This window comes from Gymnodraco acuticeps, unplaced genomic scaffold, assembly GCF_902827175.1.
Source record: "Gymnodraco acuticeps unplaced genomic scaffold, fGymAcu1.1, whole genome shotgun sequence".
NCBI lineage: Eukaryota > Metazoa > Chordata > Actinopteri > Perciformes > Bathydraconidae > Gymnodraco > Gymnodraco acuticeps.
This window is the reverse complement of record NW_022991471.1, coordinates 163,720-186,574: the sequence shown is the minus strand read 5'-3', so window position 1 is coordinate 186,574 and position 22,855 is coordinate 163,720. Positions and strand designations below refer to the sequence as shown.

Genomic DNA, 22,855 nt, shown 5'->3' with positions numbered 1-22,855 from the left:
GTGTGTGTGTGTGTTGTCCTGCGTGTGTGTGTGTTGTCCTGCATGTATGGGAGTGTGTGAGTGTGAGTTATTATATACTACTGATAGTATACATTGTTGTACTGTAAATACTCACAGCTGAAGGGCCTTGTTAGGCATGACTTAAAGCTGTGTGTGTGTGTGTGTGTGTGTGTGTGTGTGTGTGTGTGTGTGTGTGTGTGTTGTCCTGATCCTCTTCTGATGATTGTTGACAGTTGAAGGTGCTGCAGAATAAATCTGGAGACATATTTTAGTGTCGAGTGCAAATGATATATGTTTTCACACTTTGCTCGTTTATTATTGTGATGAGAATCTTTTATTTTGACTGTTGGAGTTACGTCAAATAAATCCTCTAAATCATTCTGATCAGCCGTAATAAAAGGAGAGGGGAGGTGTGAGTCTCGTGAACTAGTCCTTGAAGTATTGGCTTGGACTGAAAGTGTTTTTGAATGATAAAATAAGCTCTTCTGCAGCAGCAGGTGTTCCTGGTGAAGTTAGCTAGCTTTTAGCTTCTCTACCGATTGCTGGATAAACACAAACCGAAGACGGCAAATAACATTTAAAGATGACAGATCACAGAGGAAGAAAATGGACTTCATGATAATAAAAACATCTGTGTTTCATTCAATGTAGGAATCCAATAAGAAGAATAAAGAGTGAGGCCGACGTGAGATTAGACTTTCTTTTTTATTAGACTTTTTTTTTTATTAGCTTTATTAGCGCTGAGCGGAAGAGACAGAAATGACAATTAAGACAGGAAATGTTAAGTCCATTTACAGAAGAATTTAATATAAAACAAGTGGAATAAAGAGATCACATGACCTCCAGAAAGAGCGAGAGAGAGAGAGGTATCACATATTGAGTCATTGTTACTTTTGGCCGAGTTGAGAGAGCTGTGGAAAGACAGAAAAAAAGTAAAAAATGGTGTACTGTCTCTTTAAGGTGTGTGTTGTGCTTGACAGGTGTGTGTTCTCACCTGTTTGATGAACTGACCAGCATTGGAGAGTTCGCTGCAGCCGTAAACTACCTTCTTCCCCTGCTTGAACTGAAATAAAAACACACAAATGTAAAAGTACTGCCGCAGAACACGGGAAATAATACCGTTAAATACTTGTTGAGTTTGACGTCGTAACAGAAATACAGTTTTTGTTTCCATGTCCTCACAAACATGGTGTAGAGGCTAAGCCAACGCTTTACGCCTCTGAGGATCCGCTTGGTGGGTGTAATTGACGCACACCTTGTTTGCTGCCGAATAAAAGTCAGAATCAACGTTTCCAGTTTGAAATAATCCATTTATTTCCCTTTTTTACTGGTTTCTTTGTTTCATTCGATATTTATGGTTTACACAATACCTTTTGCTTTGGTTTTAATCCCGTGTTTGTGTGTGTGCTCCGTGTGTGTGTCGTCCGTGTGTGTGCTCCGTGTGTGGTCAAAAACTGTATGGGCCTTCCGGCAGAACCTCTCACCAACACACATATGTTCCTACCTTTATACCCACAGTTAATTGGCTCCTACACATGGATTTAACGGCTATATATCAAACATCAAATAACAGTATCAACATTATATCTCCTCCTATTTACTTTAACATATCCGCTCTCTCTGACACATTTCTAAGACAGTGAGTTATTTAAGTAGCTTCCAGTAGTACTAGCAGTATTACAGTACCTTAGCGTAGTCCACCAGGTTCTGGTACTCGATGTAGTTTCCTCCTCCGACCACAAACACGATGGCCTGAAGGAAATGAAAAGCATCAGGGTTAGTCTGCTTCTGTCTGCAGGAAGATGTATAAAATGTTTCTCATGGCTGAATAAATACAGAAACATATCATACAAATGGTCACTGCTGCTAAAGAGGGAGATTTGTTCTAATGTTAGAAGTTGTGTGTCTTCATGCCTTAAAGCAGGAGGGTCAAACTCAATTTCGTCACGGGCCACATCAGCATTATGGTTGCACTCAAAGGGCCGGTTGTAACTTTAAGACTATATAAAAATACATATACAAATATTTAATATATATAAAATAATGTATTATATTACTTTATTGCCTCTGCATTGGATTATTATCGGATATGGTAATAACTTCATAATTAACTACGTCTGAAAGCAGAAGTCTAGGGCAAATAATTGCAAGTCTCTTCAGTGAGAATGTCATAAAATGATTTAAAAAGAAAAGCCAAATTCTGGAGGAAAAAAAAGTGACATTTTGGAAAAAAATTGAAATTTTTTGGGGGAAAAATAACATTTTGGAAAAAAAGTCAAATTTCAGATGCATTGTGGGATATGTAGTTTATGGGCCACGTACTTCTGTAAAGTAGCATGTAACCGTATAATAAACATATTATATTCTTTGCAAGCTCTTATGGGGCCACATAAAATGAAGTCGCGGGCCGGATTTGGCCCCCGGGCCTTGAGTTTGACACCCCTGCCTTAAAGAGTCCCTCTAATCAACCATTTTGTCTATATGGAGGTTTTTTGATAAGCTACATGTTCGCCTAGGAACGGCAGGGTTCTCTAGAGTTTGCCACGTAGTCTGGGACTTGGGAAGGGAGTAATGGAGGAAAAGAGAAATTGTAATATCGCCACCAAACTTCAAGAGACAATTGGGGTTTGCAGGAGACCTAAAAACAGAAAGCTTTCGCCACTAATGAACAAAATAAACAACGCTGTGACAGTTATCCCGGGACACTGCGGGTACGTGCCAACATGTTCGTCACCTGGAGTTATTTGGTTATTTATTTGAGCTTACGCAATAGGGTGAAGGTGGAGAGTTACATCAAAGGCTTAAAATGATGTGGTAATGGTAAAGAAATCTAAATATATCCATGTGATGAACAGAGAGAGTTTTTAGAGGTTTAAAGCCAGGAGAGGAACGTTAATAGATTCTTTGTGAGGATGTACTCTGAGTCTGAGTCTGAGTTAGAGGGGGATTAAAGATTCAGATTTCTGAGGTTCTGCATCATTTCCAGTCCGTCTTCTATTTCCTTTTCAACTCCCGTTTGTCCTGGCGCTAACTCGGACTCATGAATCAAACTGTAGTCCAGAAACAGAAACTGTGCTTACCTCCTGAAACGGGTTCTTGTTCCTGGGAATAGAGCTGAAAGAGAAGAGGGGAGGGGAGAAGACGATGGTGAGATATTTCACTTTAAGTGAAAGAACTGATCAGCAGTGTTAGATATATGTTAGAGTGGTACCTCTCGCTGCCTCGTAGCATCTTTGGGTCGAAGTATCGATAGTCGTCTGTTTCCTGCAGGAGACAAACGTCAGTCAGTTTCATGTGAATCTAAAGGCCATGTTTCTACATAGTGTATCTTCTGAAAGGCGCCGGACCCCCCTCTGAGCATTTCATCAACAAAAAAATAACATTTTTCTTATTGTTTCTATAACAATGATATCTCAACAACGACTAGCTTTGCACCCTTGCATTTTATTATCCGTTTGTGCTACTAAATGGTGAATGGACTGTACTTATAAAGCGCTTTATCCAGTCTTTAAGACCCCTCAAAGCGCTTTGCATACTACATGTCGTTCACCCATTCATACAGAGCAGTGCACCTTACTGTAGGACCTAACATTCACACACCGTTGGCCAGCGGGAGCAACTCAGGGTTCAGTATCTTGCCCAAGGATACATCGACATGTTGACTGCATGGGCTGGGATCGAACCCACAATCTTCTGGTTGAAAGACGACCGCACTCCCTCGCAGCCACAGTCGCCCAAAATATTTGTTCGACATTGTTTCTCCAACATGAACACCCACCAGAGGACTCTAGCTCTCACACTTTGTATGAATGAACTTCACCGGTCACTTTGACAGCCGTTTAGCCAGGGAGGAGGACCACCCGCTAACAGGGATATCATTACAACGCTCAGGGTCTGATCTGCTCAAAGAAATGAGCTTTTCTGTCTTATGATCTCTGACAGAAACACAAACATACAGATTCTCCTCCAATGTCTACACTGTGGTCGCCGTCCCTTATCAGAAAAATTGAGAAATGTTTAACTTGAAGCGTCATGAGCCGTTCTGTGCGGACGCTCAGAGCCCTTTAAGTTTTCTAAAAAGTGCGAGATGCAGCGCTTTTTCAGTCCTCACTTGAATTTGAAATAAGACGCTGGTGCTCAGAAAAAGGATTTATGAGTACAGAGGCTCTTCGGAGTTTGACATTTTTTACCATTCACTAAAGTGGAGTAATAGGTCCAAAACCGGTTGCTTTAAGAGTCATATTTTAACGTAAATTAGAAGCATTTATTGTCTTTATACAAGTACAACGAGAAGAGCAAAGCTACTCCTTTCAAGGTGCCATCAGAACATTCAGAATAGACGACATACAACAAAGACACGGAGCATTCATTCATACGTAAAATAAACAGAAACTTCTGTATTTTTTTTATCAAAAAACAGAATTTCCGATGTGTCTAATTTGCAAAATGTTCCATCTCAGGTTAATATTGTTTTAAAAAGAGTCAGCCGTGTAAACAGGATCACACAGAGAAAGATTGTTAATTACATTTCACCTCTGATCCGGTCCGTCTCTTTTATGGTTCCTAATACGTCTCACTCAGAAGCGTATTACATCCGTCTCAACCGGTCAGTAGCCAAAATAAACCCTTGTGAATAATGACGGTGCAGAATGGAGCCGCGAGCGATTACACCGCAGCCCTCAGAGCTGTTTGTCCTAAGCTGGAGAGATGTAACCTTTGACCTTTTTACAGTTACACTGGATCAGAGTTATGGGCAGCAGCTCTGTGGAACTCCTGAATATTTATTTGTCTTTCATCCGCCACATGCTCCTGCTGAGAGATTAACCTCCGACCTGCAGCTTCACGAACTGAGGTTTATTTGACATGATGAGAAGACGTCTGGAGACACACGGGGATTATATGTGAATACATAATTAGAAAAGGTAGAAAACAAATAATCAAATTCAAGATATGTAATATATATCTGTGAGATGTTTGGGAACGAGCCGGGCTAGCGTTGCACTCTTTATGCTAAGCTAACGACGCTAAATGTTTAGGTATTTCTCTCTTTTTTGACACACACACACACACACACACACACACACACACACACACACACACACACACACACACACACACACACACACACACACCACACACACACACACACACACACACACACACACACACACACACACCACACACACACACACACACACACACACACACACACACACACACACACACACACACACACACACACACACACACACACACACACACACACACACACACACAGAGATAGATAGAGGGAGAATGTGGTCTTCTTTCATCTTCATCCCATTCCTGTCTCCTCCTCTTCCTCCTCTTTCCCCCGACAGATTCACAAACAACAGGACCTTTGTTAGTCGTCTGAAACTGCAGACGCTGAGAAACCTGCATTATGTGTGTGTGTGTGTGTGTGTGTGTGTGTGTGTTGGGTCAGATGACTACATGAGCTTGAATAAAAAATAATTCCCTCATTCATCATCATCATCGATCGTGTGTCTTACAGTAAACTCAGAAGGGTTCACATTTAACTGTGTTTAACTGTGTGTGTGTCAAATATATTAATCTCCTTGCCAGACACACACACACACACACACACACACACACACGAAAATAGTCCCTTACAAATGCGATATTTTCACCTGTTTATGAAACTACAGTGAACAGCTGTTTGATGACACTAATGAGACTTTTTAAACAATTATTTGGTTTGTTGAGGATTTACATTTTGAGAGGGAAGAACCAATAGGAAGACAGTATTTAGAGAAGGACTAACACATGGTTGGTTGGGAAAATAACACCTTGTGCTTTAGCTGTGTTGTAACTTCAGTGTGAAATTCTTGAAACACTTCTATATTAATGAGGAAATACTGTTTTAGTAAACAATAAAACAACAATCTAACTTTCTACTTTCACTAGATCGGCCCTCGTGTTTTTGGGATATTAAATAAAATACTCAGGAACTCACAGGGTTTGACTTCATCTCCATCAGGTTGTCCAGGATCCGAGTGACAGGAAGGTTCTGGAAGAAAGATCATCACAGGATTATTGAATGTGGTGTGAAATGTAAAACTGTCTGGGTCATGTGTGATTACAAAAACAACACTTTTGGACAGAAATCCGCCATAAATTGATGGTCAGTCCAAAGTGTTTTGTTTATATTACTAAGTGTTGATAAAGTTTGGAGCACAGGCTTTGTATGTCCCCACGCCATACTTGCCAACCCTCCCGATTTTCGCGGGAGACTCCCGATTTCATTGCCCTCTCCCGGTTTCCTCCCGGGGTCATATCTCTCCCGCATTTCTCCCGATTTCTGACAAAATCAGATTTACTCAGGACTGTTTCCACTCAGACTTTAATGCAGCTACACCATTGTTTGGTTGGTGTGTGTGTGTGTGTGTGTGTGTGTGTGTGTGTGTGTGTGTCTCTGAGTGTGTGTGTCTGTCTGTGTGTGTCTGTCTGTCTCTGAGTGTGTGTGTGTGTGTGTGTGTGTGTGTGTGTGTGTGTGTGTGTGTGTGTGTGTGTCTGTGTGTGTGTGTGTGTGTGTGTGTGTGTGTGTCTGTCTGTGTCTGTCTGTGTGTGTGACTGTCTCTATGTGTCTGTCTGTGTCTCTATGTCTGTGTCTCGATGTGTGTGTGTGTGTGTGTGTGTCTGTCTCTATGTATGTGTGTGTGTGTGTCTGTCTGTGTGTGTCTGTCTGTCTGAGTGTGTGTGTGTGTGTGTGTGTGTGTGTGTCTGTGTCTGTGACTGTCTCTATGTGGCTGTCTGTGTCTCTATGTGTGTCTGTGTGTGCGTGTGTGTGTGTGTGTCTCTATGTGTGTGTCTGTCTCTATGTGTGTGTGTGTGTGTGTGTCTCTGAGTGTGAGTGTGTGTGTGTGTGTGTGTGTGTCTCTGTGTGTGTGTGTGCATCTGTCTCTATGTGTGTGTGTGTGTGTCTGTCTCTGTGTGTGTGTGTGTGCGTCTGTCTGTGCGCGTGTGTGTGTGTGTGTGTGTGTGTGCGTGTGTGTGTGTGTGTATAATGATTATAAATGACTTCACGCTGGAGCGAGTTTCTCCTCCTGTTGTCATCGTCTCCGCTGGTGTGCAGGAACGTATAGCCTGTCACATTACTGTGGGTACGCTTGATTTACCCTCTAGCCCCACACAGGCGGGTGGGAACAGTGGTGTTTTTGTGGTAAAGCGGTGTGAATGAAAGCGTGCCTGAATAAATGTGCTGTCCTCAGGTGGAGACACACAGCTGAGGACGGAGGAATGTTTGAGGCTGGCTGCCAGCTGTTAGAAGGAGACCCAGCGCTGTGTCGGAGGAGAATATCTCATTAATCACGAGGACAGGGAAGAGATGAGGATCGCAGCCTTTCTCGACTAAAAGCTTTCATTCCAACTATTGATCGACATCTTGGGGTGCGTGTCTAAATGTATAGGTTTGTTAGTTTAAGAGAATGTATTATTACTCTAACATGTAGGAAATGTTTTTCGCTGGAGCATTAGTCCACCGTAGGGTCACATAATACGAGGGGAAACCCGAGAGCAGTGCTTCTCAAAGTGTGGTCCGCGGACCACTGGTGGTCCGTGAGCGCCCCCTAGTGGTCCGTGAGTATATTGGTACAATTTCACATTTAAATAAATAAATACATTTCAGTTTTCCGCACTCTCGCGGGAATATCTCCGCAATGGAGCGAGCTTAAGTTTCACTTTCGATTGCATGATATAGCCCAGCGCAACACCTTCATCACACATGTTGCCACTTGTTTGTACCAGTTTCAGGCGATTTGTAATCTGTTCTAGAAAAACAATGTGTTTTTTGATATTTGTGGAGTTAGGTGGTCCGCGAGTGTTTTATTATTGGTTAAGTGTCCTTGGTATGAAAAAGTTTGAGAAACACTGCCCTAGAGAGCGTGGCATGTTTCTTTAAGCTTCAGGTGAGAGATTTCGGAAAAGCATTTATTTAAATTTCGGTGTGGATCTGTGAGTTATCGCGTGATTAGGATTTTTTGCATTGCAGTCCTAATCCTAGAGCTACTTGATAACATCCGCATGCTAACAAATACAACGCTAACAGGGAGATTCCCTAACAGGTTAGCGATTACCATTCTGAGCATGACGTAACCTACACACGGTTCCGTCGCGTTGGCGCTTGCCGGTTGGCGTATCTGGCGCTTGGGGTTAACGACCAACAACCAATGACATTAATCTCCCGCCGTGGACACACAAAGCACGCGGTTTGATTGGCTTGAGCTTGTACTGGCATATGATTTGATTGGCTGGCGCTTCCGTCGACACTTGAAAAACTTTCACCGTGAGCAATGGAGGCAAATCGAAGTGACGTCACCCCGTTCAAAGTGAAGGGGAAGCATCTCCGTTGAAGCTCGCAACAGGAACCGTGTGTAGGATACGTGAGAGTTTAACGTGTTATGCTAACATTAGCTAATTAGCAAATAACACGTAATGCAGATAGGGCCGATGGGAAAGTAATTAGTTCTCCAGGTGTCTGGTGATGAATAAAGAGAGAACAGCTGAACCACTTTTCATCTCGATTCATCCGTTAATTGTTGGAATGAAAGGTAACTGAAAGATAAAATAACTCATTCAGTACAGCTTGGACTCGTACTTTAAGTCTGCAGTTGATTGATTGATTTCGATTTGCTAGCAGTAGAGCGTTAAACTCACATGTTGTTTTAATACCAGGTTCTTCACTCCCTCCATGACTAACTGGGATCCAGAATTCATCACTCTGGAGAACAGGCTGCAGAGAGGGGAGGAAACAAGGGGGGAGGAAACAAGGGGGAGGAGGAGGAGGACAGGGTTAGGCTGGTACTCTGAATAAAACCCCTGTTTGAACTGAATTCATAAAAACACCAAAACGATGCTGCTGCTAAAACTGCTGACACCACTGAGTTTATAGTGGTGCTACTTCTTAAATAATCCTGCAAACACTACTTGTAACAAGGTGATGATGTTTCTATTTTAACTAAGTTAGAGAGGTGTTAATTAGAGTCACACTTTTTATATATAAATATCTTAAAACATATCTTGTGTTACAAACTTACCCCATGGGTTTGACTCCACTGTTGCCGTAGTTGGCCGGAGTCGCAGCCATCTTGGTAAACGCTCTGAAAAAGACGAGAGGAAACCAGACTGAATTACACTCGGCTCTGACAGACAACAGATCCAAAATATTTAACTCTATTTCACAAGACACAGACGTTAGTTACTGTAACGGGATTTCTTTAAAGTGTTCCTATTTAGATAGTGTTGGTACAAGTAGTTCCACTAAATTCGGAGTAAAAAAACATTCAAATGACCAAAATCAGAGAATCAAAAGCTGTTAACCACTAGATATGTCAGCTTCATGATGCTTTTAAAGACCCGTACTCATTGGTCAGACTTACTTCCACTGTTTGATGTAGTTGAGAGGTGAGAGGTCACAGCCTGCGTCCAACAGAGCCGTCTTATACTGCTCCAAGTCCGACTGAAACACACAACAATCACACCAACATTAGACAATATACCATATTCAAGACACCATTTGATCATGTATTGTGTCTTGATGTCCACGTTGATGTTACACATGGAGCTGCTGTGATGCAAGGAGCATTTCAGACTTGACCTGACCTTTAAAGTATTGTCGTATCGTATCGTTAACAAGAAGGGAGAACAGAGCTAACACATGAAAGTTAACGAGATGACCTTTGGTATGATTGAGTAATAATAACACAGACAACAAATGAAGCCCCCTGCGACTTTGGGTTTATCCACTCCCAGTTCGCACATAATGTGAGAGGTAAGTCAACTGTCATGTTATTGTCTAACTGTGACGGCATCATCTAGTGTTCATCAAAACAGCAGAAGACATTCACTTCTATACTCAAACAGGACATTTCAGAAAGCCTGGGGACCACTAGGTACAATTATGTATAGCTTATCTGCAGCATATGTTTGTGTGTATGTATACAGTAGATGTATATGCATATGTATTACATGCATATATTAACAATATTTCTGGTGAATATTTGTGTGTATGAGTGAATGTAGGGGATTACTTTAGTCGTTGTTATTGTTTGTGTTTTCCGTTGTTCTTTTCTTTTTTTTTATCCCTTTGTACTAGGGCTGCTCAATTAATCGTATTTTAATCGCGATTACGATTATGGCTCGCAACGATTACGAAAACAACGTAATCGAAATAAAACGATTATTTTTTTATTATTACTTTTTTTCAGTTGAATTAAACTTAAAGTTCAGGGTAATCAACTGTTCAAAAAAAAATTCTCCAATAAATGGATGTTTTCAAAGTCAATGAATAATCGCATTTAATAATCGCAATTACAATTATTGAACCAAATAATCGAGATTATGATTTTTGCCATAATCGAGCAGCCCTACTTTGTACATATAACCAGAACAAACCATTGTTTCATTTGTATGCATACGTTTTGCTTTCCATTTCTAAATGACAAATGGTTATGCATTAGGGCTGCACGATATTGAAAAAAACTGACATTGCGATTTTTCCCCCCTGCGATATATATATATATATATTAACTATATTTAACCGGATTAAGGTATTGTCCTCCTGTGCCTCGCTCATTTTTTACCGGTGTTTTGATGATCTGCAAACTAGCGGGGCGGGGCCTGCTGTGATCTGATCAAGAATGATTGTGATTGGTGGTTTGCTGTGCATGCAGAGCCTGCATGTCACTCACTCAAGTACCCCTGACATGAGAGCCAAGCAAGTTTTATTTTTGTAGCAAGCAGCAAAATAATTGTAACATGACGTGTTTGAGTTAATTCACCTACTAAGCCTGTTTTTCAGGTCTCGGGCTCGAAAATGACATTCCCAGAACAAATGACCATATCTTCCCTTCTAAAAGGGTTAAATTAATAATCTTTTTTCTCAAAGTAATGATAAACCTGTGAGTTGGATGCAGAAAAGTCAGAATCAATATAGATGTTTTTTATTTTAAAGAAAATTCAGATTGAACATGGTAAAAAACTGTAAATTATAGTGTCCGTCCAAAAGATATTTTGTACTTATAGTGACAACTAACCTTGGATGATGGGTTAGTAGACTAAAAGCTTTAGGAATCCAAAGTACAACATATAATAAGTACCCTGTATCAAGATTGATGCAAAACAAGTGATATTTGACCTTTTTAGAGAGATTTAGCAACAAAAAAACACTTCTGGGGTCATTTGGGTGGATTTTCCATATCTCTGGCCCCCCTTGGTCGATTTTGACGAATGAAATCTCTTTATAACCGCTAGAGCCAATGGAATCGAGGGGAAGCTCTACACACACTAACACATGAACAAATAAGGAGTGAGAGTGACGCGTAGCCAAAACCGGAAGCTGCATACCATTAGCAGCTAACTTTTGTGCTCCGATTTTTACATAAAAATTGAATTATGGATTATAAACAATTGCTTCAAAGCCACAGAAACATTATCAACCTATGGATCAACCGATTCAGCCGCGTTTTTTCTCGTTTTAATGCCATTGAACACGTCTTTTGATCAGATTGACAGCTACGGTGAGACGATCTCCCTAGAAGCTCCGTAAAGGTACGTGTTGTGATGTCTGTGTTTGCTTCCCCTGTCGCGAGTTCGGATCACTCAGTGATGATACTATATACCTAAATAATCTGTGGAGTCTCAGCTTTAATCGGATATCTTGTATGTGCAGTTTCGATAAGTAATAAGGGTATCTTTATTTTGAATTCTGTGCTAAAGGGCGTCAGCATTTTTTTTTTAAATGAATAAAACCGCACATCCCTGCAGTGTGAATATCGCGCATGCGCATATCGCGGTTATCGCCATGACACGATATATCGTTCAGCCCTATTATGCATTGTAGAAACGTAATAAAACAATTTTTGATCTGAAAACGGCAGAATTAATCCTATTTTTCAGAATCCGTCGGGCAAGGTTTCTCACAGTATTACGTACAGTTAGTTAAAGAGACATTTGGTGCACCATATTATTTAATACTCCTCTGACTGGCAGCTCAGTGGCAGGGATTACACACCCACGTGAAAGTGTGTGTGTGAGTTTCTGTGAGACTGAAATCACACCACATCTTTCAGAAACTCGAGCAGCACTCCTGAGACTCTGCAGAGAGGAAGGAAGGGAGACAGAGAGAGAGGGGGGGTCAAAGGAGGGAGAAAAGAGACAGGAGCTGGGAGAGGGATAACCCAGGATGACAGGAAGTGAGAGGGGGGAGGTGGTGGAGGGTGAGGGGTTAATCCCACTGTGATCCATCTCTCAGGTGGATGAAAGGAAAGAGAGGCTGCTCACACCATCCGTCAGCAGAGACGCTGAGAGTTACAGTATGTCCATGAACGCCTCGTGTGGAACAGCCTGTCTAACTGTGTCTGAAAAAGGTTAAATACTCAGGCTGTGGTCTTTTTCTTGCAGTACAATGTGTACATTTAAGTCTGATTAAATTAATATTTTAAATCTATTTTATTGGACTTTGACTTCTAGGTTCTAGAAAAATGTTTATGCATTTTATTTCAGTTTAACTTCCTATATTTATATCAATATTTGTTTACGTTTTAATTTTCGTTGTATTTAAGTTGAACTCCTAATGTTTGCATTAATATCTTTAATATAAGAGAAGGACCAAACTAAACTAAAAGTAAGGTTTGGGATATCATTTGCTTTGGTATTTTAGTGCAAAATCACAAAAGTAAACACGGAAAGAGAGAACAACAAACATCATAAATAAAAGTCATAATAACATAAAATATAAATTGACAAGAAAAGTGAAATATATCGTTTTTTTATCTTACTTGTTTCTATTGATCGCTATGGGGGGAAACCGAGGTTTAAATGTATGCATGTCCCTGAGACGCTTCACCCCAAACTGCTCCTGTGGGGATTGTCCACAGTATTGAGTATGTAAGTCGCTCTGGATAAAAGCGTCCAACAAGTAACATGTCATGTCATGCAGAGGAAGAAGTTTGAATGAAATGTAGGAAAGGTTTATTAAATACAGGACTTTATCCGTATGAAATCATCCCTTTCTGATGCCACTGATGATAAAATCCTTTCTGTTTTACCGGTATTGATCGATCGTTGACTAAATAATTGAGACGGATTGTTTAAAGTGGACCTATTATGCTTGGAAACATATCACCCATTGTAGCCATGCCTCATACTGCTCAAACCCCTCTTTTGCAGCCCTGTTAGAGAAACAAGGATTTTGGGTCCTTAGCTTTATAAAAACATTTTAAAAAAAGAGGAGGAGGCGGAGCTAATGCCTGATCAGAATTCTACCGGAGATAAAGTTAAATTCTGCTGTGATAAAACACCATCCTGTTCTAAACCACATCAAGGATTATTTCTGAAACAGTATGGAGCTCAAATGCTTTTTCTCTTGCGGGTTTATCACAAGGTGAGTTCCTTTTTTTATTTCCTGCTTTTTAAACACATGTGCTCTCCAGTACAGGTTAGCTCTGAGTGTTAGCGATGCTAATGTAAACAAAGACGAGATTACGTCCAAAACACATCAGGCACGTCTGTGGGTCCGCTGACAATTTGACGTCAGTTCGGCAGCAAATCTGTATCCGCTCGTGTATAAAAGACATCAAAAGTGCATTTTGCATGATAGGTCCCCTTTAAATGATTTCTGCAGGTGAACAAACAACCGACTGACTGACTGCTTCTGAGCTGAGGGTTAGCTGCAGTTTCAGAAACCTGTGGACTTCAGTGAGAATATAATAACAATCACAGTCGCTGTCATTTCATAAAGGATGGGAGGCGTCTTCAGCCAAACTAAACCTGATCCAGCTGTGCTGCTTTCCACTCTTACCAGCTCTTTATTTTCAGAGAGAAGCATTTCTACTGGAGGGTCTTTGTCCCATCACGTTGGCTCTCAATGATTTCATGAATACAGTGGAGCCAAGAAGGTGCTTCTCATAAAGCCCGGTTGAAATCGGTGTGATTGATGAGTAAAGTTGACGTGAGAGCATCTGTCCAAACCATTTCTAATCTCTGCCAACCCACAGATGCTGATGTGCCAGAGCGTCGGAAAAGAAGAACTGGATGTTTGTCAAGTGAGTTTTCAACTTGTTTTGAATTTGTCTGAAAACGATGACGATCTCAAGGGGAATTTCGTCATCGTGGGAATAAACAGCATCTCCATATGCACTGAGGTGAAAACACCAGTCTAATGCTCAACAGGTCGCAAACTCCCCTAATAAACCTTTAGCATTTACGTTTAAGTTCACTTTGTTTTAGAGCTACACATTTATCACAAATAAATATCTTAGGCCCTCTCCTATTCTACAAAAATAATATCTAAAAACATTAAAAAAGTAAATATCTTTTAGTTTTATTCTTCATTAGTTTTACCAAAATAACTTGATTTAATTATATTTAAAATAACATTTCCAAAGAAATAAATCCTTTGAATCTGCCTATTCAGTTTCTGTTTGAATGTGAAGGGTTAAATGAAAGAAGCTCGTCTCTGCGAGGTGAAGCTAGGTGCTGATTGGTGGTCCAGCTGTAGCAAGTGAACGAGAGAGTAATGTCAAGTGACAGTACAATTGACCAATCATATCTTCCCTCTAAATGGGTGGGTTTTATTATCGCGGACTTTATGACAAGTTCCGCCCGCTGTGAAGCTTTTATTGTTTCCATAGCAACAACAACTTCCTGTCAACAGCATAAACTCGCCTTCAAAATAAAAGCATGTCCATACAAAATAGGAAGCCAAGCCAAATTACACACAAGACATACAACTGCAACGAAAGTAACAAACACAATGCAATATCCTTTTCAATGTCAAAGAACACAAATTGGGTTATTTACAGGTGTTGTTTTGTGTGGTAGAGGGTCGCTGTCATTGATGAGTTGTGTGCATCAAATAGCAATTTCAATACAAGTAAAGGCATTCCTACTTGTTCATGTCCTTTCTACTGTAGTTACGTACAGAGACTTGATGTTGTTTATTGTTTTTACTTTATTATGTTTCTTTTAGATTTTAAGATTGTAATGCCTGAACACACTGCTGCTACTGTAACTAAGTAATTTTCTCAATTTGGGATCAATAAAGTGTCTATCTATCCATCTACCTACCTACCTACCTATCCATCCATCTATCCGTCCATCGACCTACCTACCTACCTACCTACCTACCTACCTACCTACCTACCTACCTACCTACCTATCCATCCATCTATGTATTTATCTATCTATCCATCCATCTATCCAGCCATCCATCTATGTATTTATTTATCTATCTATCCATCCATCTACCTACCTACCTACCTACCTATCATCTATCCATCCATCTATGTATTTATTTATCTATCTATCCATCCATCTACCTATCCATCCATCCATCCATCTATTTATCCATCTACCCACTTACCACCTACCCACCTACCTACCTACCTACCTACCTACCTACCTACCTACCTATCCATCCATCGTGTTCATTAAAAGTTGCTGGGGAAGTGAAACAAACAGCAAAAGTGAGTTTGAGTTTGTATAGTCATAAGAGAGATAAAGATTTAAAACCAGAGCAACAACTGCATAGAAAACAAGCTTAATAAGGTGCACGTTATATTAAGGTTCAAATGAACTCCTTTTTGAAGGAAGGCATGTCCTTTATCGTTGCATTAATAAAGATAAAAGCACAATAATGTGAAAGCAACATATGATAAAACCACTAGTTTATGACCTTTGAACCTGACTGTGCTCGGTTTGTTTTCTCCGTTTCTTAACTCCAAAGAATAATTCATGCATTGTGATTTCATGTTTTTACTTTTCCCATCCCCTCTGATCTTCTGCTTTCTTTAGAGTCTCTGTTTAGTTTCCAAAAGTGAACACTGAACACCAAGGAAGGATCAAAGAAAGTTCTCTCAAGAGTCACTCTTCTGTTCTTCAGTGGGACGACAGACCAAACCACAAACCCTCAGATCACAGAGTCACCGCTGGATCATCTCTGCTGACACACAACTTCTAATACATCCCATAAACTCAGAGTAACCCCCTCAAAACACCTTCTACTCCTAAATCTCAACTTCTCTAATGGTTTCGCGATATTAACTTATATCGTCATGTTCCAAGAAGCATTTGAAGGTCTGTTTGAATGCAAGAATCATCCAAATCTAAGCGATATGTTTCCCAACATCCACGTTTGTCTTCTTGGTTTCATTCTCTGTAACTAAATCCACAATACGTCACTTCTCATCATCTGACTTCAGAGTATTTGATGCTCGAGTGTTCTTCCACACGACGCCAAGGAACCGTTTCAAAATACTCACAAAGTTCAAGAAACGTTCAAGTATCTAAGCCGATTTTCCGTGAAATGAGAGTAAAACCAGAGCTGCCTGGAACAAAGGAAGTCTGTGAAGAACAGGGATAAGGAAAACCATTCTTTGGTTAGTTGTTCTTCTGCTGAACCTAAAACATCACATTTGCTGTCCTCAGTGGCGGTTCTAGAACATTTTACATGGGGGGGCAAAGGGGAGGCAAGAGGTCATGCCAGGGTGGCATAGGAGGGCGGACAGTACGTGGTATTTTATACTGTATATAACCTATTTATTGTTAATTCATGCCCTAACACAAGTGTTCTTAATGCACAAGAGAAACAAGGTGTTCAGACAAACAATCGGGTGCCCTTTGAGTCCCCCAAGCTTACCTCAACCATTTTAAATGAAAGGAAACTACAAAATGTATTTTAAAGCAATGAATTAATGGAACAGGTTGTTTTGCATTACAATGTAAAATTAAATATATATATTTTATTTTTATATATAAAAAAAATTGGTTGTCTTAGACAGACATATTTGCATGTCCTCACTAAGCATTATTACATAATAATTTAATATTAAACAAATCAAAATGGCCAATTATCGCAAAATGTTGCTGCTAATATAATCATATGCTTGTCAACTTTAACTGATCAAAAATCTATTCTGAAAAAATACTTGAATTATCTATGAAATTGCAATATTGTCCCTCAGTTTGTTTCAACCCCGTCACGCCATACCATTTACCCTCCTATTAAAATAATGGATCAGTCCGTGATCTGCATTGAGGGAATTACATCACAAAAGTGTCAGTTTCTTCTCTTACCTATATTTCAGTTTTTGTATTTTCAGATTAAGATTGACAAACTCAACATTTCAACTATGTTGTATGAATTAATAATAGTAAATAATTGTTTATTACAAAAATAAACAATAGTTTTGCAAAATATTACAATGTTGTAATGTCCTTGACTTCCATGTGGTGCCATATCTTAGCTAAACAAGGTCTCATGCCTACTTTTTGTCAAAAACTTCAACCCTGTTACATTTTTTCAAGGAAATTCCTAGTAATTATTTATATTTTGTGCCTGAGGTGGGAACATGTAAGTAGTCCACTACCAGATGTTATGACCAAACATTTTGGTTTCATTTTTCAAAGATATAAAGACCCAAAAGTCACCCGATTCAGAGAATACTCAGAATTCTGCATACTGTACTTAATTATAATTAAGTACACAAATGACATCACCCATCTCTTCAGAGAGCTGAAGGTGACCTGTGCAGCAACACATTTCAATCAATATTTGTCAATACTAAGAGCTGCTAGATTGAGCTGCTGTGATGGAATATGTAAGGAGAATAAGAACATACCATGTGGTCCAGCTGGAGTCTCATCTGCCTCCTGATCCCTGCCTCTGGCCCTCTTTCTGATACTTCATCTTTATTCCTCACATATATTTCTTCTTCTTCACTAATGTCTTCATCTCTTCCTCTTCCTCCTGCTCTGACCCTCCTGGTCTCTTCAGTGAACTCTCTTTTCCTTTTCCTCTTTCTGTTCGTCCTGATCTCTTCTCATATGTCTTTGTGTTGTTGTTGAATCACTCCTATACTCTGGCCTGCAAGAGTCTACTTGTGAAAAGCACTGGTACAAATGCTTGTATAACTTTACACGTTAGGGCCATGTAGCCTAGCTAATATGTAGCATATCATATAACATCAGAAAGTATTGATCAAACGCACACAGGCAGCTGTGTTTGGATCCAGTTTTTACGGTAAAGGATGTATCCTGGTTTCATTGATCTGGCCTCATTGCTGTGATGTGTAGTTTACGTGGATGTAATAGTAGGCTACCGCGTAGTTTAGCAAAGTGATCGATCTCCCAGCTAACGCTGTCAGCGTAGTATTTTGTAACGTAACGCCCCAAACAGCGCCGGTCTGTTAAACGCTATCGATTCAAACGGCAGCGTTTTATTAATATTTAGTTTCAAGCTCTCGTCCTTATTAAAAACAAAACTAGTGGAAAGGGAAATGCTCACAGGGGAAGCTGATCCATAGGTGCTGGGACAGCACGGTGTGAGCGGTGTGAGCCACGGTCTGTGTGAATGCCGCTCCGCAGTTTAATGCAGGGCCGTAGCTGCGTTTTTAACGGGCCTAAAATGATATTTTAAATGATTCAATTTTAACTAATGTAATGCTTGTTTTGTTGCTTGAGAAGCTTGTGGAAATAGTGTAGGTTTGTTTTAGTACAGTTTTAGGGAAACAAAAGTAGGCAGCTGGGGGGCAAGGCTCTACAGTGGGGGGGCAGCTGCCCAACCTTGCCCCCCCGTAGATCCGCCCCTGGCTGTCCCAAAATGGTGCATATTTTTAAAAGGCCGCATATTTATCAAAAGGCCGCATAATCCCCACATTTTTCCACACAAAGTTGAGGGGAAAAAGTTAACTGATGATAATGATGATGATGATGATGATGATGATGATGATGATGATGGTGATGATGATGATGATGATGATGCGACGTCATCACAGCAGGTAAACAACACCGTAGAGTGAACGTGTGGAGCTCACACGAGAGAGAAAACACCAAGATGAACAAATCTAATCCATCTCATTTACCGACGAACATTTCTGCTAAAGACCGGGCAAAGCAGTTCCCCGATGTCTCGCACGAAAGTGGGGGAAACTATTCTGCACCCCGTGCAACTGTGTGTTGGAGCATAAGAGAACATCGACGGTGACGACCCACTTTGATTCATTCAAACATTCGAACATGCTTTCTGCTGCTGCGGACAAGAAAGCCAAATAACTCACGTTCACCGAGGCATCGACCTCCAAAACCCTTTGAGGGCTACAAGGAACGAGATGAGAAGCCTACAAGATTGAAGCTGGTCAGATAACGAACGAGTAAATGAAAACAGAACGAGGCGGAGAAGTGTGTGTGTGTGTGTGTGTGTGTGTGTGTGTGTGTGGTACAGTGTGTGTGTGTGTGTGTGTGTGTGTGTGTGTGTAAAATAGCCCAATTGCTTTTACAATAAATAAACATTGAATGTGTTTAATTGAATAGTAAAGGGGTTTAACGTTAGTGGCAGGTTGTGTGTGAGAGAGAATAAATAAGACAGCCCAATATTTAAAAAAATATATTTAGCATATTTCGCAACTTCCCGCAATTTCACCGCATAAAATCACATAAAAACCCCGCATGTTTAATCGCATAATCAAGGATTTTAGCCCGCGTTTTTCTGGAGGGTCTAGCTTGTTTGTCCTACATCAAACTTAGTGTAATGATAATTGGTAATTTGAACGAGTTTGAATTGAATCCTCTCCTTCAGCTGCACCAAAGCTGTTCATGTAAGATAATCACTTCCCAGTTTCTGCATGTTTTGAATGCACATATTGAACATGTTTGAGTTAATTTAGGCCTTGTAACTGATTCACAACGATTACTATGGTATTATCATGCTTGAAGTGAATATATCTGCACTTTCCTTGTTGTTCAGAGTTTAAATCCTTAAGGTTTTTGCACTAAGTCACTTTGGATAAAAGCGTCAGCTAAATGATATGATGTGCATAAAAACAGGTGAAAGATTACCGTCACTGGAACCAAGAGGCCCAAACCAGACAAGAAACAGACCCTGGAGTACACTCATGTATAACTACATATATGTTTGGCCCAGTGTCGAATAAAGGTCCTTCACGTAAGTAAAAGTAGAAAAACTACAGTCTAAAAATACTCCATTACAAGGCGTGGATTCAAAAAGTTACTTAGGTGAAAGTATTATCAGTAGGCTGCACAGTTTGGAAAAATCACTAATAGCAATTCACGAATAAGACAAGTAGAGGGATTTGCAAATATATTCTAGCTATCAATAAAACAATTAAAATGATTATGGTGAGATTCTTAAGAGGAGCTTAGGTATTGCTAATGTGAACTTCTCCTGAACGTTCTTCACTATTAATCAATGATACCATAAGAGCCAAGTGGTGACTGTTGTAGTTAATTCTGTGCAGGAGCAGTTTTTCTGACTCACACTGGTTTCTCTGTCCCAGTTCTTTACACTCTAGAGTCCAAAATGACGTAATTTCCAAAAACACACTCCTGAAGGAGGCCGGCACACATCCATCACCGCAGAGGTTTGGACACGCTCGCACTCCCAGTGAACACAGAGGGAAACTGATTCAAAACACTTTCCATAGCAGGGAAACTATTTGGATGCTGACAGAAAGAAGCTGGACTCGGGGCTCATGGATATTTTTTAAGTACTGTCAAAAAACATTCTGTGTTTTTTTACTGAATAATTGTTGATTCGCGAAGGAACAGCTTTCTTTGGGTAATGGTTGAGCACTTCAAGATGGTTAAACAGTTCTTCAAACGATGTTATGTGCCGTTATAAATTATACTAATAGCTATCTGTGCGTGTGTGTGTGTGTGTGTGTGTGTCCTAGCATTACTATACTTGTGGGGACCTAAATCTGTTTACACAGTTACCTGTGGGGACTCGCCTCCCTTATGGGGACAAATTGGAGGTCCCCATAAGGGGAGTCATTCATTTTAGGGTGAAGACTTGGTTAGGTTTAAGGTTAGGATAAGTCTCCAGGAAATGCATGTAAGTCAATGTAATGTCCCCTGAAGTGATGTATACATGGTATGTGTGTATATGTGTGTGTGTGTGTGTGTGTGTGTGTGTGTGTGTGTGTGTGTGTGTGTGTGTGTGTGTGTGTGTGTGTGTGTGTGTGTGTGTGTGTGTGTGTGTGTGTGTGTTACCTCTGAAGGAGCTTGCTGAGCAGTGATGTAGTAGATGAGGAAAAGTCTCATTTTGTCTTCAGGGGTCCCGGCTGATAAACAAAAACGTTCACACACACTTAAGTTTATCTATTATTTTACAATCAACACTTTGGTGTGTGTGTGTGTGTGTGTGTGTGTGTGTGTGTGTGTGTGTGTGTGTGTGTGTGTGTGTGTGTGTGTGTGTGTGTGTGTGTGTGTGTGTGTGTTTCGTACCATCTGGGTCACTGATGATGTCCAGCAGAGATTTGTCTAAGGTCGACTTGCTCATCAGTTTCTCTTCATACTCAAAGTAAACATCCAGTTTGCGACTCTGAGGACACAAACAGATTCAAGTTAAAAACAACAACAACAAAAATAAGCAGGCCAAAACAATACCAGGCAAATTAAAAAAGAAAACAATATCCAAACAATTTTTTAGTATCTTTTGCAAAATGGTTTACTTAAGCATCTCAAAAGCCCATCTCTAATATCCATTTTTAAATCTAGAATTTGAAAAGTTGACATCGATCCAAAATGTTGTTCTGGTGTTCTGTAAACACCACACTTAGTTTCTGTAAGCCTCTTTAAATTAAAAGCATCAGCTAAATGCTTCAGTCACAGAGCTGCAGGGACCGGATTATTTACATCAACAAAAACAAACTGAAATGCTGATATTCTCATTATCTTAAAAAGTATAAAATGTTCTGATTGACGTTGTTTCGCCAACTCTGGCACAAAGTATCATGTCCTAAGTTTTGACCGTGTTGTGTTTACCTTGATGTGGTCGAGGACGGCGGTGGCCACGTTGGTGTGCAGATCGATCAGCCGCTTCTTCTCCAGCAGCTCAGGCAGAGAGCTGCAGAGAAAACACAACATTTGAAAAGGGAAACTCTCTATCTGGTACACTGATCTGTAAAGAAGATGATAAATATTAATGCTGTCAAAATTATCGCGTTAATGGCGGTAATTAATTTTTTGAATTAATTGCGTTCAAATATTTAACGCATTTAACGCATGCGCAGAATGGCCCGCCCCATACATCCCACCAGTGGCAGCGCCAGGGTATGGCTGGGGTAGGCTACACCCATACCAAGAAATGGCTTAGCCCCACCATGAAAAATGATGTTAAAGTAAGCAAAATAAAGTCCGCCAACTCGCGGAGTAAATTGCACAGACAGCAGTTGGTAAGATTGATTTCAGCCACTTGTCTGGAAATACCGAAGACTAGAAACGGTTTTGAAAACTTTTGTCACGTAGTGATCGTCTTCTCAATAGAACATCTTTGATAATGTCTTCTGGCCAATCAGAATCAAGATAACGACGTGGTGTTGTTGCAGGAAGTCCCGACGGAGAATACTTTTGCTGTAGTACATCTCTATATACATCGATACAACATTACGTGTTGATAGAAATCAACATGTAATGAAATAAGACCCCACGGTTTGATGATTGATAGGTGTGTGGGCTGTCTTTCATTTTGACACACAGAACATTGTTATAATAAACATAGATACTGTGTTAAATGGATATATCCGCCTTCTTTCATTTATCTTTCCATTCCCACAACAATATACATAAAGAAATGGCATATTTTGGACATAGTTCGAATGGTGATTAATCTGATTAATTACTTTTTAAGCTGTGATTAATCTGATTAAAAAATGTAATCGTTTGACAGCCCTAATAAATACACGACTAGAAGACTTCCAAATCAACTCTCTTAATATCAGATGTTTTACCCAAAAACAACATTCCTGTACCCATTTTAAGGTTACAGTTGTTTCAGTCTGTGTCTAAAAACAACAACAAC

General features: G+C 40.2%; 1 protein-coding gene across 1 annotated transcript in view; it reads right to left on the bottom strand.

The window, feature by feature from the left end:
- Positions 1 to 686: 686 nt before the first annotated feature.
- scfd1 (sec1 family domain containing 1) overlaps positions 687 to 22,855 on the bottom strand; it is a 31,322-nt gene continuing 9,153 nt past the window's right edge. The window contains exons 14-25 of the mRNA XM_034196676.1: positions 21,820 to 21,901; positions 21,280 to 21,376; positions 21,046 to 21,116; positions 9,417 to 9,496; positions 9,075 to 9,137; positions 8,695 to 8,770; positions 5,996 to 6,049; positions 3,212 to 3,264; positions 3,081 to 3,114; positions 1,687 to 1,752; positions 995 to 1,063; positions 687 to 911 (exon numbers count right to left, since the gene is read on the bottom strand). Of these exons, the coding sequence (XP_034052567.1) occupies positions 888 to 911; positions 995 to 1,063; positions 1,687 to 1,752; positions 3,081 to 3,114; positions 3,212 to 3,264; positions 5,996 to 6,049; positions 8,695 to 8,770; positions 9,075 to 9,137; positions 9,417 to 9,496; positions 21,046 to 21,116; positions 21,280 to 21,376; positions 21,820 to 21,901 (769 nt within the window). The 3' untranslated portion in view covers positions 687 to 887. The remainder of the gene's footprint in view (positions 912 to 994; positions 1,064 to 1,686; positions 1,753 to 3,080; positions 3,115 to 3,211; positions 3,265 to 5,995; positions 6,050 to 8,694; positions 8,771 to 9,074; positions 9,138 to 9,416; positions 9,497 to 21,045; positions 21,117 to 21,279; positions 21,377 to 21,819; positions 21,902 to 22,855) is intronic.